The sequence below is a fragment of the Herpailurus yagouaroundi genome, unplaced genomic scaffold, assembly GCF_014898765.1.
Source record: "Herpailurus yagouaroundi ecotype Mexico unplaced genomic scaffold, PumYag 77, whole genome shotgun sequence".
Taxonomy (NCBI): Eukaryota; Metazoa; Chordata; class Mammalia; order Carnivora; family Felidae; genus Herpailurus; species Herpailurus yagouaroundi.
The window spans coordinates 7,321,669-7,338,545 of NW_024412388.1; the positions used below are offsets into that span (position 1 = coordinate 7,321,669).

General features: G+C 42.0%; 1 protein-coding gene across 28 annotated transcripts in view; it reads left to right on the forward strand.

Annotated features, from left to right (window-relative positions):
• Positions 1 to 240: 240 nt before the first annotated feature.
• Positions 241 to 16,877, forward strand: part of KIF1B (kinesin family member 1B) — a 147,064-nt gene continuing 130,427 nt past the window's right edge. For 6 of the 28 annotated variants that reach the window (XM_040460772.1, XM_040460798.1, XM_040460813.1 and 3 more), the window contains exons 1-2: positions 256 to 466; positions 16,634 to 16,814. In XM_040460772.1, the coding sequence (XP_040316706.1) occupies positions 16,709 to 16,814 (106 nt within the window). In that variant the 5' untranslated portion in view covers positions 256 to 466; positions 16,634 to 16,708. Of the gene's footprint in view, positions 467 to 850; positions 874 to 16,633; positions 16,815 to 16,877 lie in introns of those variants that run through there. The other 22 variants (XM_040460879.1, XM_040460901.1, XM_040460892.1 and 19 more) reach the window with 9 other exon arrangements.

Consider the following 16,877-nt stretch of genomic DNA (forward strand, 5'->3'; position numbering starts at 1 on the left):
ACTGGGGAGGGGGCCGCCCGCGGGGGAGGGGCAGGCCGGGCCGGGACCGGGCGGGGTCTGAGCGGAGGAAGGGCCGGGCGGGGCGGGAGCCGCGCCGCCCCAGCGGGGCGCGGACTGGGGTGGGGTGCGGTGGGGTGGGGTGGGGTGGGGCGGGGGACCCTCCCTGGGCCGGCGAGCCCCCGGGCTCGGGTCCAGCGGCCTGCTGGGTCCCCCGCAGTGACCCGCACCTTCCCTCCGCTTCCCCTGAGCTGCCGGGCCCCGGCTGTGCCCAGCGGTCAGCCTGCCCGCCGCCGTGGGTCTGTTTTGCCTGCGCTCTCTGCGCACACTGCAGCTCCGCGGAGCGGGCGCTGCTCGGCCTGGAAGCCCCTCCGGTCTCGTTTCCCCCATCCCCTCTCCCCTCGCCCCCGTTGGGGTTGGCATCGGGGCTGACACTGGGACTGTGGTCGTGCCCCTTTGCCAGATGGAGGTAGGAAGGGGCTCGGCGAGGCGGAGGGGGGGGGGGCGCCGAGGGCGCGAGGACTGGAGAGGAGCGCGGTGGAAGGGAGGGGGCGTGCGGGATGCTGACCAGCCGCGAGGAAGGCTGGTGTGGTCTCGGCGTCGAGCAGCAGCTCGGGATTACTCTGGCAGCCATATTGGGAGGATGATCTGACAAATCCTTCAGTAGCCAAGTCCGGTTGCTGGAAGGCACCGAGTGACAGCCCTGGCAGCTCTCAGGGTGACTGGCCGCACCAGAAGCCGAGCCGTGGGGGTTGGGAGCCTGCTCGAGCAAGCTAGTCATTGTTCGTGCAACACAGCGCGTTCCGGCCCTAAAACCGGACCTGAACTCCCCAGATCACTTTTTCTCCTTGGTGAATTGCTACGTGAGCTTCTATGGTAAAGTGCCTTCAAGATGCCCCTCTTGTTGGGATGAAATACCGTGTCTGTGTATTCATCTTGTATGGCCCGTGCTGTGGCCATGGAGGCCTGATGCTGATCCCTTACACGCACACGGGCACATCTGAGGATCGCTGAGGCCAGTTTTCCCGTCTGGAGGCTTCCAGTTAGAGTTAATTGCATTGCAGGGAAGGATGTCTCAGAGTAGCTCACCACGCAGAGGTTTACTGAGCCGGAATATTCTCATAGTGAGAGAGGCGTGCAGCAGTATTTCTGACGATGCACGTTGTCACCTTTGTGGAATCTGGAGGTAGCTGAAATTAGATTGTCAACAGATCCCTTGCTCGCATATCTCTTACTGTTCTAGGCAGCTGTTGTGCGACACTGAATATGTTGCTTTGTGTCCTAGATGGGTCTGTCTGAGGCCTAGGGAAGTATGGTGATTGGATTTGAATAGCTCTTAAGTGATATCATGGTGGATACTTTATTTAAAGGCTGGCATTTTGTCGGCTTAGCTTAGTCATAATAAAATCTGAGCTTGTGTTCTCTTAAGTGAGGTGGTGCTTTCTAATTAACTTGGTGTGGCTGTTGGATTGTGAGGCAAGCGGAGCTAACTTGCTGTGTGAGGATAGAGTATAAGGATTGTACACACGTTGGGATTGTGAAACAGATCCGGAAATGATCAGTGATGGAACTTAGTGTGAGACTGTCAATCTGTCTTCTCCTACATGCTCAGTGTGGACAGGACCTGGAGAGTGCCATGCCTGTCTTCTTTGTGCCCTTTGCTTTCAAACTCTATTTCTTGTGGAACAAATTCCTGTAAACTTCTTAAGTTGAACTCTCTAAAAATTTTCGGATAGGCTTTTCTAAGAAAAGTCTTAATACTTTATTTTTCGGCTTTTACTGTTAAGCTTTTCTTTTAGAACTCAGTTGAATCAAAAATGGCGTCAATAGAAGCGAGTGCTTTTTTGTATTACTTTAACTTGAGAGAAATACAGAATGTTTGTTTTAAAATTCCATGCCCAATTAAGAACTGTTTCTAAGTTAAAAAATTTTTACAGTTACTCTATTAGTAAAAAAGACCTGAAGAATTGTGGTTCAATATAATTTCAGCATTTAATAAAATCAGACCTGATTGTGAATCTGATTTGGAGGCAGAATTTTATGAATCCGTGCAGCTCTGCTCTGATGAATGTTTTTCCAAAATTTATCCAATTAAGTATAGCTTCGAAGGCTTTAAACAGACCACTTCCTTTTTTCTCTTTGCACTTTGAATTTGTGCAGGGAATAAACTCTCAAGAAGAGTGCCAACAGAGTCTCTCCAAGACCAGGGCTTTCTAGCCCAGTTCCCTGCTAAGGGCTTGTTCTGGGTACAAAGTAAAGGATGACAATAGGCCCCTGCTTCCTAGTTTGTAAACTCCTTCCCAGGCTGCTAATCACAGCAGGTCTTTTCCAGGAGTTAAGCATATCCTTTTGATCTTGTAAACTGATAATGATATAATTTTACAAGGCTCTGAAGTGAAACTATAGCCTGTCTATTTCATGTAGTTTTCTCTTTGAAAGATGGCCTTGTTGAAACAGAAACTGGTGAATCTCTGGAGTTCATAAAAGTATGGATAAATACATACTTCCAGAACTTTTCTTTGTGCAGCTCCTTGGAATAGAAGATGAACGAAGCAGATGTGACAGTGGCAAGGAAAACCTTGCAAAAGAGTCCTTGGGCTTCTCTTTGAGGTGGACTGTTTGGTTAATGGCCCATTGATTCATTTATGCTCACTTTTTTTTTTTAATTTTTTTCAACGTTTTTATTTATTTTTGGGACAGAGAGAGACAGAGCATGAACGGGGGAGGGGCAGAGAGAGAGGAAGACACAGAATTGGAAACAGGCTCCAGGCTCTGAGCCATCAGCCCATAGCCTGACGCGGGGCTCGAACTCACGGACCGCAAGATCGTGACCTGGCTGAAGCCGGACGCTTAACCGACTGCGCCACCCAGGCGCCCCTATGCTCACTTTTATGACATTCATTACCAGTTTATTGACAGTGCATGTAGAGATTTAGTTCTTTACCCTCAAGGAACTTCTGTTTGTATACAGGCATGGTAGGATAAAGTTAACTCCCAACTCTTTTACATTTTAGTACAATTTAATGTACCACTGCTCATACCATGATGGCTTCCATGGTTTTTATAGTCAGAGCCTTTTCCCTTTTGTATTGTCATATAATACTTCTCTAGTACTCAATTGGTACTTTTATGATTGCTTTGTGTTTGTATATGTGTTTGAAGTCAAAAGATCGTAAACGATGGATTAAAAAAATTTTTTTGATATTTAATACCACATTGTCTATGCCAAAGCATATCATTCAACTGTACCACCCTCTACCATTGCTCTGTTTGACATCATTGATACTTGGATTAGTTCTCCCTTCCATCCGAATTTCTGACATCATCCTGGCAGATGTCAATGACTGTATAAACAGTAACAACAACAATATTGACAAAATAGCTTATTCTCATTGAGCTCTTTCTAATGTGCCAGGCTCTTTTCCAAGCACTTTGCATTATTCACTAATCCTTGTTTAAAAAAAAAAAATTTTTAAGTTTATTTATTTTGAAAGAGACAGAGACAGCGTGAGTGGGGAGGGGCAGAGAGAGAGAGAATCCCCAGTAGCTCCACATTGTCAGCACAGAGCCCGATTTGGGGCTGAAACTGACAAAACCGTGAGATCATGAGCTTAACCGACTGAGCCGCGCAGGCGCCCCTCTATTTTAATCCTTGTAACAACCATACGAAATAGATACTATGACTCCCATTTTACAGATGAAGAAACAGGCTAAGTGACTCTCCCACCCCGACTCATTAGAAATACCTGACCACTATACTGAACTTCTGTAACTACCTTTAACTGTAAAATTCCTTGACTTCAGCTCAAGCAAACGTTGGTTTCATGCTCCCATGTTCCCGTAACTCACTGTTGTGGCCACATCGTCTTCACTTATCGTAGCCTTCAGGTTTGTCTTCAGATCTCAGATTGGCCTGCAGCTCTGAACGAAGTTCTGATCACTTATAGCTCTCACGTCTATCGTCTTTTTCTGTGTGCTCTTGTACCTCAAGTCTCCTGGTGCAGCAGCCTCTTCCAGCTTTTCCTTCCGTGTGACTTGTGGGGTGCATTGCTCTAGCTATTTTCTGACTGGCACTTGCAGTTTTTAATTCATTTTTCTGCAAGACCCATTATGCACACGCCAGCCTTGCATCATTCTTACCATCCATACCTTCTGGGTTTAGTCTGCCAGGGAGAAATCTCACAGTGCTAGGGGGTAGTGCCACAATTAACGTGTAATCTTAGGTCTCCTCCGAACCCGTCTTTGGTGTCGAAGTAATTCTGGTCAGTGACCTCCCCTGTCTTCCACAGTGACTTTTCTAACATTTTGGCTGCTTTACTCAAGCCTCCCCACTGCCCTGTGTTTGGCATAAAACCTTACCTACCACCTCATAGGGAAAAGAAGGCATGAACTCCCCCACCCCTTCTTCCCTTTCCTCTACTTACAGAATTCTCTGCCTTCTTTCTTACCTTCTTTCCTCAAGTGTAGTGAGGAGTTACTCTCCCTGACTTAGCTAATCCCTCAGCCTGTGTTCTGGATATTAGCACTGCCTTGTCATCTTAGGGACTTGCCGTACTGGTTACTCCTTTCCCCTTTTGCAGTTTCTCCACAGTCCCACCTTAGGGCCTTTGCTCTGACCTGGAATGCTCGTCCCTGAACGCTGCTTGGCTAACTCCTTCACCTCCTTCAAGTCTTTGCTTACACCTCATCACCTCAGCAGGCCCAGCCTGACCTCATTTGTGCACCTGCACAGCGTTCCTCCCCACCACACACCTGCCTCTGCTGTACTTTTCCCTCCCTGGCAATGCTTATGATCATGTCGCATTCTGTATAAATTATTATTTTAGTGTCCCCACTTCCCCTCCTAGGATGTTAGCTCCTCCATGGCAAGGATGTTTATCTGTTTCATTCATTGATTTATCCCAGACTCCTAGAAATCCCTGTCACGGGCACCTAGGCACTTAGTAAATAGCTGTTGAATAAAGTATAGAAACATGCAGATCTCGCCTAATAAAAACAGGGAAGCAGGGGAGAAAAATGCTTCCTTCATTCGTGTTTCCTCCTAGCTGTTACTCTCCTGTCCAGTTCTGGAAGCAAGGAGGATACTTGTATCCACTTTCTAGCCTCCTAGTTACTCCCCAGCCCACCACAGACTGGCTTCAGTGGCCCTCCCTTTGCTGACACCTGCTCTTGCTCTGGCTTCCAGCCTTTTACTGCCAAAACCAGGGGACACACTTCATGCCTTCGCGGTACTGGAAGTTCACACTCCCTCCTTAACTGAGCTTTTGCCTGCTTCTATTCGGTGGATCTGGTTTCAGATCTTGGCCTGCTTTTCTGGCCACTCAACACTGTTTTCAAATTCATTCAACACACATTTTTGTATCATTTTTAAAGGCTTCTGTTTTTAGGAACTAGAATTTTGACATAACATATTTCTGATGTTAAATAGCAGAATAGGTTTATTGCCGGAATGTTTTATTTGTTTACAGTTTGTACCACTTACCGCTTCTAAAAAGGATTTGAGCAGCCTACCACAAGTACCATAAATACAGAGGGGCTGTTAAAGTATAGATAAAAAAACAAAACTTTGTGTAACAGGAGGAAAAACGAAATAAACACATTACAGCAATTTATGTAATGTGGTTATTATAGTTTAGTTTTGAAACTTTTAGAAGTCAAGGTAAAAAGGGAAAGGTAAATTATACACACATATAATGTCTATATATAATGGTTCATAAAGAGAAACTTTTTTCAATAAATTTGAATATTATTGTAAGAGAAATGTGTTATAGACATACTGATATATACATATGTTATATACATACACAAAGAGGTTTTTTTTTTTAATTTTTTAATGTTTATTTATTTTTGAAGGAGAGAGAGACAGAGTGTGAGTGGGGGGATGCAGAGAGAGAGGGAGACACAGAATCTGAAGCAGGCTCCAGGCTCTGAGCTGTCAGCACAGAGCCTGATGCGGGGGCTCGAACCCACAAACCACGAGATCATGACCTGAGCCAAAGTCGGACGCTCAACTGACTGAGCCACCCAGGCATCCCATTTTTTATAATTTTTTAAAGTTTATGTTTTTATTTTGAGAGAGACAAAGACAGTGTGAGCAGGGGAAGGGCAGAGAGAGAGGGAGAGAGAGGATCCCAAGTAGGCTCTGCACGGTCAGCACAGAGCCTGACACGCGGCTCAAACCCACGAAACTATGAGATCATGACCTGAGCTGAAACCGGGAGTCAGACGCTTAACTAACTGAGCCACCCAGACACCCCCACACTCGGTGTTTTTAACAGGTCTTTAAATAAAAGGAAAAGATGTTTTTCAAGGACCTTTTTAAAAAAAGTAATCCAGCTTGCTTTTCAAACTGCGAATACATCAAAATATAACCAGTCTTTTTTTATGAAGGCTATGACTAATATGGTTCAGATATATAACTTTATATAAAGATAAATCAGAGCAGAAAACTCATTATTTAACCCTTGTGAGAGTTTGGAATACTTGTATTCTGTGTTGTCATCTTAATGAAAACATATCTATTAAACTTTCGGTGCCGGTGTATCAAGATTGGCATATTATCAATACACGGAAAAGTCTGACCTGCATTCTTGCCCAGGTAGTAAGCTACCTCCCGGGCAGGTCGCTGCAGAGGTGTGGTCAGGGCAGATTTCAGAAGGAGGGAACCATGACTCCTACCAAATTTGAATTAACCTCTGATTGAAACTCACCATTTCTGTACTATGACCGAGCTGAGTTGACTTTAGCCCGGACATTGCCGGGAGGAGGTGTTGTCTGTCAGTCACTTTGACAATAGAAGAGCTTCAGTGGAATGTTGGAATTTAAGTGGCAGAGTTCCCAGCAGATCTGCCAGAAAAAAATTATGAGATGGAGCTTCGGGTATTAGAACGAACTGACTTACTAGAGTTTAATATTAACTGTCCTTTTAAAGAAAAAAGAAAAAACATCACTGTCATTTGGAATACTTTAAGCCACAAGAGCTGTTGTCTGTTATTTATTTTCTATTTATTTATGAGAGTCGCATGTATGTGCAGAGTGGGGGAGGGGCAGAGGGAGAGAGGGAATCTTAAGCAGGCTCTACGCCCAATACAGAGCCTAAAGGGGTAGGCTCTATCTCACTGCTGTGAGATCATGACCTGAGCCAAAATCAACAGTCAGACACTTAGCCAACTGAGCCACCCAGCCACTCCTATTTATTTTTATTTTTAAGTAAGCTCTATGCCCAACACGGGGCTCAAACTCCTGACCCCCAAGATCAAGAGTCACATGCTCTACCGACTGAGCCAGCGCCTAGGAACTGTTGTCTCCTGATGCGCCTCTTGGTTTATGAATAAAATCATGTTACGAGTGAAGGGCACCTGGGTGGCTCAGTTGGTTAGATGTCTGACTTTGGCTCAGGTCATGATCTCACGGTTTATGGGTTTGAGCCCCACGTTGGGCTCTGTGCTGACAGCTCAGAGCCTGGAGCCTGCTTCAGATTCTCTGTCTCCTGTCTCTCTCTGTCCCTCCCCTGCTCATGCTCTGTCTCTCTCTGTCCCTCAAAAATAAATGAAAACATTGAAAAAAAATCATGTTACGAGTGGAAAGGAGGATCCTAGATTTCTTAATTGCAGTGACAAATAATGAGTTTTCTGCTCAGATTTCTCTTTATATAAAGTTATATATCTGAACCATATTAGTCATAGCCTTCATAAAAAAAGACTGGTTATATTTTAATGTTGTATTCTCAGTTTGAAAAGCGGGTTGGATTACTTTTTTAAAAAATGTCCTTGAAAAACATCTTTTCCTTTTATTTAAAACTGCAGTGACAGTTTTAAAACTGTATTTTAAAACTTACTTTAGATAGCGGTTAAAAGAAAACAGTTGGGGAGCCTGGGTGAGCTAGTTTAACCCCATTTGAGATTGAAAATCTGATCTGTCAGGAGACTTTCTGTGCAGTCTGATTTTTGGCACTGGGTTAGAGTGCAGAAAGAAGCTTTTCCAACATGTGATTCGTTTTGAGTTTTCACAGCTTGGCTCATGGCTGCTTTTTGTTTATAGAGTCAAAGACCAAGAATAGACAGGTAACTCATACACATACAAACATTCTTACCTTTTGGTGGGCCATTTTACCAGTATAGCCATGATCAGGGACACAGAGTATTGGATCCTAAAATCTGTTTGGTTCTCATGGAAAGTATTGGATTGAGAGATGTGAAACTTATAATAATGAAGTTTTCATAGAGTCTCAAAATGGTCTCATTAGCTGCTGATGCTTACTTTTGGGTACCCACTCATTCTTCAAGTTATAATTCATTCTTGAAACCATAATTCAGTGGAAAAGATGATCTTTGAAATAGAGTGCTTATTGCTGTTGTAAATCTGCTGCTATATAGCAAACTGTGAATATTGAATTTGAAAAACTAAATTTCTTATTTAAATTCTATTTTCAGTTGTGACATATATGTATTGAATAATGTGTCTGTGTAGGAGAGTTAAGTGAAATACTGATTGCAACATCGGGCAGAATGGAATAAGTAGAAAAATGGAAGAATCAACACAACATTTCTAAGGAGCAAAGAGAAAGAAGGTATCACTTTTGGCTCAGAAAGGGGCACGTTAAGGAATATATGACTTAATGCTTTTTGCTTTATGGTGACATTTGACCTTCTCCTGGAAAGACGTGGATGTAACAGGTTGAGAAGGGGGATTGGGCTTCCAGGAATTGCGTGTTTGGTGTAGTAAGAGGGTGCTTGGTGGGGAAGAAGGCTTGAAGCTGGGCAGTGAAAATGGTGACTGGGGAAGCAGGTTGGATTGCAGAGGCCCTCGGATTTTTAGGGTGTGTTCTGAGGCCACGGAAACCAGTGGAAGGTTTTTAAAGAGAGGAAATGACATGAACTGACTTATATGTTGGGGATATGATCTTCGCTGTCTTCTATAGAAAAGGGATACTACAAAAACAGACCAACCAAACGCTAGTTGTATTTTGTTTCTGTTTACTCACTTTGCTGAATGGTTAATTTGAAAATTAGTCTTCTTAGGCTCTTAATACTCCAGGGAACCTCTGAGGGCAAGTTCAGTTGCACAAGATCAAAGTTAAGCAATTGGGCAAAATTCAGAGAAATTCAAATAACTTAGACCTAACTGTTTTATTTTCCCTTTATTGTTAGTGAATGCTTCTGGAATTTTTGCTCCATTCCGCTTTCCTGATGCTTCTAATTGTGTGTCATAGGAAGGAAAACAGGTCAGAGGCACAGGCTAGAGCTGAGGCTGTGTAAGTGATTTAGAGTATGTGATGGTCTTTCCTGTCTTTCTTCCTTTGGCTGTTCAAAGCTTGGAAAATGTATTTTTATGCTAAATTTAAGAAGTATTGTTTTCTTGTAACCTCCTAAAAGTATTCTGTAATAATTGTTTCTCATTGGAATTTAAACCTGATTTCAGATTTATGTAATTGGTAATATTTCTTTAACAGCCTGGGAATTTTGAAGCCGTGATTCTTTGATGTAATTCTACTATAAAAGAGATACTGTTTATAGTAGTAGGGAAGTAACAAAGTAACACTTTCTATAGTCCATTTAACTATAGTTTCCTATTATTATGTAAAATTTTGACTCGCTTGTGAAGATGGTTGCAGTTTTACCTCAAGACAATTAAATCAGAAACAAAATACATATTTAGGTTCAAATTGTTTGGGAAAAGTAATTTTGTTATTTATTTGAGGGGGAAGTTTTTTTTTTGTTTTTTGTTTTGTTTTTTTTTTTGTTTTTTTTTTTTTTTTTTGTGAGAGTGGGCACAAGTGAGCGAGGGGCAGAGAGAGAGAGAGAATCCCAGGAGGGGCAGAGAGACAGAGGGAGAGAAAAGCAGGGCTCAAACTCACAAACCGTGAGAACATGGCCTGAGCCAAAGTCAGATGCTTAATGATTGAGCCACCCAGGCACCCAGAGGGAAAAGCAATTTTAAAATGTACTTATCACTTCCAAAAAAGAATGACTTAACACTTCAATTAGGAAAGAATTTGAAATTAATTTTATCCTTTTTCCTTCTGATCAAATACCTGTTTCTATTTTGGAACAACTTATGGTTTTTATTAATGCCCTTCAAGCATCAGTCCATTGATACAATAACTAGGAATTCAACCAAAATATTTTAACTACTGTATTCAAGCCCCTGTAGCTAGGGGATTAGAAACATGACTAAAATTCTGTTCTTGTCCACAACGAGCTTAAAATTTACAGTAGAGATAAGAAAAGTAAATAACTTACTTGCCCTAGGTAAGGCCAGTGACTTGAGTAGTATTAAATGGAGAAGCATTAGCATTTGGTTTGGGAGGTAGGGAGATTCTATGAAGGCTTTAGAGATAGGTGGCATAGAAGAAGATCCTAGAAGAATAAATTGGATTGGTAGAGGAAGAAGGTCACAGTGGGTAGAAGGAACGTTGGAGCAAAGGCACTGGCACAGAAAAACATGAGATACTTTCAGGAAGCCCTCTGGTGAGTGGTTGTTAAGGAATGTGGATGGAAGGCAGTGTTTTGTGGGTTTGTAAAAGTAGGTGGTTTATGTCGCAGAACACATTGAATGCAGTGTGGGAAGTTCAGCCATTGTTTGGTAGACAGTAGGGACACTTTGAGGATTTTTAAGTGGACACTGATATGAACAGACCTGTGCTTCAGGAAGGCCAGTTTGGCGGTGTTGCCTGGTTATGGATGGAGTAGATGAAAGTGACAGTATTGTGTAGTCGAATGGGGTGGAAGGAAGAAAGACAAAGTGGTTAAAGTTAACCATCTTGGGTGAGAAATATCGAAAATCTAAAAGGGATGGTAGTGGTGGAAATGGAGAGATTTTCTAGGTAAAAGCTATGTGATTTGGCAGTTGATTCGATGGATGGAAGAAGTAAGCAGATATTAGAGACGTTAGTATTTTGGTTCCTAGTGACAAATCCATAGCTCTTTATATCTAAATCCGCACAAGGACATTCATTCTTTGTTGTCTGTAAATCAGTCGGCAGCATTCAGTACTTGGTAGGCTTTGGGTAGAATACAAAAGAAGGAAGTTTTGTTTTTTTAATTGAAACATCGACAGTATTCAGTAATGGTGGACATTTTGGCAAACCTGTTTCTTGTATCTTCCCCTAATAAATTTCTTAACATCATCAGATACTGAGTCTATGTTCAGGCTATTATGATTGTCTATGAAATGTGTTTTTGCAGGTTTTCTTGATTAAAAAAATCATCGCACTTATAACTAACACAAGTTCCTTTTATTACCTCTGCATGTTATTTATCTGAAGATACTGGGTGACTTGACGTGTAGATTTTTCTATGTTCTGGTTTTCGCTGATTGTATCTTTTAGGTGTCATTTACATTTTTTATTTGCTCTCCTAGGTGGTTAGAGCTGAGGCTTCATCTCTCGTTTTTTTTTTAAAGGGGGTGGGATAAGAATACTTACTAGGTGGTGCTGTGTATAGCATGCATGGAAGCATAGACCACCCAGGTGTCCCCCCTTTAGTGACACTAGGACTGATTATTTGGTTCAGATATCGTCAGCCTAATCCAAGCAATACAGCGTGTCCACATTGGGGCGCCTGCAGGGCTCAGTTGGTTACGCATCTGACTCTTGATTTTGGCTCAGGTCATGATCTCAGGGTTCGTGAGATTGAACCCCGTGTTGGGCTCTGCACTGATGGCACAGAGCCTGCTTGGGATTCTCTCTCTTCCTTCTCTCTCTCTCTCTCTCTCTTTCCCTCTCTGTTTCTTTCCCTCTCTCTCCCTCCCTCTCCCTCTGTCTGCCTCTCCCCTCTGCACACTCATGCTCTCTCCTTTAAAATAAATAAAAGAAAAATGTTCCCACATCAACCAACCTTTTTTCATCTATGGCTTTTTTTTTTTTTTTTTTTTGTGGCTAGTGACTGTTGTTGCAGAGAGCTTTTATATCAGTAGGGTTGGAAACATGGTGACATTCCAATTCTGTCACCTCTTCTGCATTTATTAGCTGGACTTGTGTGTGTGTGTGTGTGTGTGAGAAGAGCTAGCCCTCACCAACCATTTGGCTGTCATGGACTATAGTTTATACAGGATATACAGGCTAGGTGTATGCTCAATTATTTTATTTGCCAATTTTAAGAATGAGGTTTTTTTTCTTTTTTAAGTATCATTATGAATTCATGAATTTGTTTATTTTTAAATGTTTTATTTTATTTTTGAGGGAGAGACAGAGACAGAGCATGAACGGAGACCCAGAATCCGAAGCAGGCTCCAGGCTGGGTGGTCAGCTCTGGGCTGTGAGATCATGACCTGAGCCGAAGCTGGATGCTTAACTGACTGACTGAGCCACCCAAGTGCCCCTCAACTTGTGAATTTATATATTTGATGTTTTTCAGTCCACTTGTGGTTTTCATGAATGCATTTTAATGCTTTAAGTATTCCATCTTGGGGAGTGCCTTTGAGTTGGCACTGGTGTGCTTTTGCCTTGACTCTGTTCATCTTTGATAGGCTTCCTGCTTGTGATCACACTAAAATGTCCCAGGATCATCTTGAAATTTCTTGACCAGACTTGGAATTAGCCATTTTTTCAAGAAGCCCAAGTTCAAAGAGTTTTTTTGAAGCAATAGGAGTTTCACTTTGGGAATCTATTAAACAACAATACAAGATAGAATGCAGTCACATAGAATGATAGCAGGGTTCTCATAATGTGTTTGGGGCTGTAAGTGCTGTTGGAAATACCAGTGATTCCTGCAATGTTTGGATAGTCATTTTGGAAGAAGTAAGACAGGAGCTGGGCATCAAATAGGAGAAAAATTAAAATTGTAGGGGAGAAATTGTTCACAAGTGTGAAAGAGCATGTGTGTGGGATAGTAACGGAGCTTGACTAGAACACAGAGTACCTTGACTTTGGTCTTGATATTGTAAGCACTGGGAATAAGAGAAGATTCTTGAGTTTGGAAGTGAAATTGACAGTCATGCTTTAGAAAGGTTAATATTGCAGCAAGGTTAAGCAGTTGCGTACTGCAGGGTTCTCAGCTGGAGATTTGCAACATAATCTTTGAAAAATGAAAACAAAAACTCCGTACCTGGGGCCTTTTTCAAGACTGTTGAATACCAGGCTCATTTGTTTTTCAAAAGACCCCTGTGTGATTCAGTTTTGTGCAATGCTGTGGAAGGACTATTGGATTAAAATGAAAAGGTCTAAGATTAGTTCCACTATTACCGGTATGGAAGGCATGAGGTAGTGAGGACTAGGGTTAGGCAGTGGCAGTGGGTTAGGGGTGATGGCAATGAGAACGAGAGGAAGGAAGTGATAGAAAATTTATGTGTTTTTTTTTTTAATGTTTATTTTTGAGAGAGAGAGAGAGAGAGAGAGAGAGAGAGAGAGAGAGACAGAGCACAAGCAGAGGAGGGGCAGAGAGAGGGGGAGACAAAGAATCAGAAGCAGGCTCCAGCCTCTGAGCTGTCAGCAGAGAGCCCGACGCGGGGCTTGAACTCACGAACTGCGAGATAATGACCTGAACCAAAGTTGGACGCTTAGCCAGCTGAGCCACACAGGTACCCTGCAAATTTATGTTTTAAAAGTTCATAGGGGTGCCTGGGTGGCGCAGTCAGTTAGGTATCTGACTCTTGATCTCGGCTCAGGTCACGATCTCATGGTTGGTGAGTTCGAGCCCCCCGTTGGGCTTCACACTGCCAGCACAGAGCCTGCTTGGGAGTCTCTCTCCCTCCTTCTCTCTCTGCCCTTCTTCCCCCTCAAAATAAATAAATAAACTTAAAAATTTTTATATAGCATATCATTAATAATTTTAATACTAATAAAAGGATTCAAAGAGAAAGAAACAAAGATGACTCCAAGATTTATGATATGGGGTCAGATAGAAACGGGAAGATGGGCAGAGATTGCGAGTTTGGGGGAGAAGATAATGGAGCATGTTGAGTGTTCAGACGATGGCTGTATATCACTGTGAACTCTTGTGTGGGGGTTAAAGTGTGTTCCATGTCTTTCTTTTTCTGAATGCTTCATTAACTCTCTTTTGGCAAAGTCCTCAGCTAGTGACTATAGGTGATGCTATATTGACTGGGAGGGCAAATAACTTTAAGTTTTTATTTGATGTGATTACAATAAATGTTTGATATATTAAACAAGAACCATCTGTTGAATGTTAAATAAAATAGGAAACAGACTGGAAAAACATTCCAGCAAATATGAAAAAGATTAATATCAATAAATATTATAATTATGTGAAACAAAACCAGGCAGAGGACTTGAACAGATAATTCTCAGTTAACCCTTGAACAGTGTGGGGGTTAGCAGTACCCTCCCCCCACACGTAGTGGAAAATCCACACAGAACTTTTGACTCCCCCAAATTTAACTGCTAACAGCCCACTGTCAACCAGAAGCCTTACTGATAACATAAAGTCGATTAACACGTATATTGTATGTTACATGTGTTATATACTATATTCTTTTTTTTTTTTTTTAATTTTTTTTTTTCTTCAACGTTTATTTATTTTTGGGACACAGAGAGACAGAGCATGAACGGGGGAGGGGCAGAGAGAGAGGGAGACACAGAATCGGAAACAGGCTCCAGGCTCTGAGCCATCAGCCCAGAGCCCGACGCGGGGCTCGAACTCACGGACCGCGAGATCGTGACCTGGCTGAAGTCGGACGCTTAACCGACTGCGCCACCCAGGCGCCCCTACTATATTCTTACAATAAAGAGAAAAAATGTTAAGAAAATTATGAGAAAAAATACATTAAACATTTTTTTAATGTTTATTTATTTATTTTGAGAGCGAGACAGAGAGAGAGACCAAGGGAGCACGAGCAGGGGAGGGCAGAGAGGGGGAGAGAGAGGATCCCAAGCAGGCTCTTTGCTGTCAGTGCTGAGCCTGATGCGGGACTCAAACTCAAAAACCATAGATGAGTTTGAGACCCACATTGGGCTTTGCACTGTGAGCATGGAGCCTGCTTGGGATTCTCTCTCTCCCTCTTCCCCTCTGCTCACTCTGTCTCCCTCTCAAAAATAAATAAATAAACTTTAAAAAACTTAAAAAAAAAAAAAAAAAGCTCACAAACCGTGAGATCATGACCTGAGCCAAAATCAAGAGTCAGACACTAAACTGACTAAGTCACCCAGGTGCCCCATGAGAAAATATATTTACAATGCTCTACTGTATTTATGGAAAAAAATTCATGTGCAAGTGGGCCTGCACATCTCAAACCCATTTGTTCAAGGGTCAACTGCAATTCATTAATTCACTCCTTCGACAAACATTTACCGAGCTCTTTTATCAGGCAGTGGTCTAAGTGGTAGCAAATGAGATCTCTGAGCATTTGGACAGAGTTGAGAGAGACGGACAATAAGCATGTTCCAAAGCACAGGAATTTCACATAGTGCTGCTAAGAAAAGAAGATAGGGTAATGCTAGGGTAGAGAGTGGCTTTTTGGTTTTCTTTCGTTTTGTTTTGATTAATTGATTTTTGCCTTATTGGAAAGCCTTAGCAGTTGTAAAGCTGTAGTTTAGGATTCCTAATCTCTACTTAATTATGTGGGAAAAATTAGATTGAAGGGTTATTGGGGTTCCCCAATAATTGGACTTAAATGTGTTTTTCTTTACTTTAGTTTTTTCTTTTGTTTGGTTCTTCTCAAGGACATTTATATAATGGATAGAGTACAGATTGAGATCTGTTGTCTCTTGTGGAAATTACTTACGTGGGTTCTTTTCACAGAATAATGTTTGTTTTGTTCTGTTGGGAGGGAAACTATGCCTCTGAAAAATGTCCACATTTTTTCCTATGGCTTCATTCAGTAGTGAAATGTAGTGATTTGATTTTACCATGAGTCACTAGCATATTAGAGGGTAGAACCTGGGTCTCTTGGAAACTTCTCTGCTTATTGTACAGGATGGTTGTAAGGGTCAAATGAGATACACGTGAAAATTAAAGGAATCCCGAGATACTTAGAAGTTGAAAGAGCTGGCCAGAGCTTATCGTTATCCTTTGCTGTTTAATTATATATCATGTAACTGAATGTTTCACAGTGTAATTAGTGTATAGGAAGTTCAGAGCGTTTCTTTAAAGGAAGATAATAAGTGGTTTTGCAGATGGGAAGTTACTTGTGTAAGGAACTCTCTTTAACAGATAAACATTTGTGTTTTTCATACATTACTGAAGATCCAGAAAAACAGAGTAAGAAAGAGGCCTGTTATTTTGTAGTTATGTATTTTTTATTATTAAGTTTAGGGACTTTTTAGGTATGAGAAAGAGATAGTTGAATAGGAAAATAAACTTAGGTGTTTAATTTTCTATTTTGGAAAATTTTGAGCATATAAGATCTACAGGATGAAAAGGGATGAGGTTTTTAGAAAGGGAAATAGAAATAGTACAAAGATTGGGGCGCCTGGGTGACCCAGTCAGTTGAGCTTCCGACTTTGGCTCAGGCCATGATCTCACGGTCCATGAGTTTGAGCCCCACATCAGGCTCTGTGCTAACAGCTCAGAGCCCGGAGCCTGCTTTGGGTTCTGTGACTGCCTCTCTCTCTGCTGCTCCCCCCCCCCCCCAAATGTAAATAAACACAAATTAAAAAAAAAATAGTACAAAGAGGTACAAGAGTAGCCCTTAGGCTTCCTTTGATTCTGACCTGTGTGGAATTGTTTTCTTTTTGAAGGAAACTTGCACATAACTTCAAAAGAAGATTTGATAGTTTATTTCTGGACTGCATATATATAACAAGACCATCAGAATGTCGGGAGCCTCAGTGAAGGTGGCTGTGCGGGTTCGGCCCTTCAATTCTCGAGAGACCAGCAAAGAGTCCAAGTGCATCATTCAGATGCAAGGCAACTCGACCAGTGAGTACATGTTGTGTTCTATCAATTGTATCTCACCTTCCTATCCTTTCTCTTTTCCCTTCT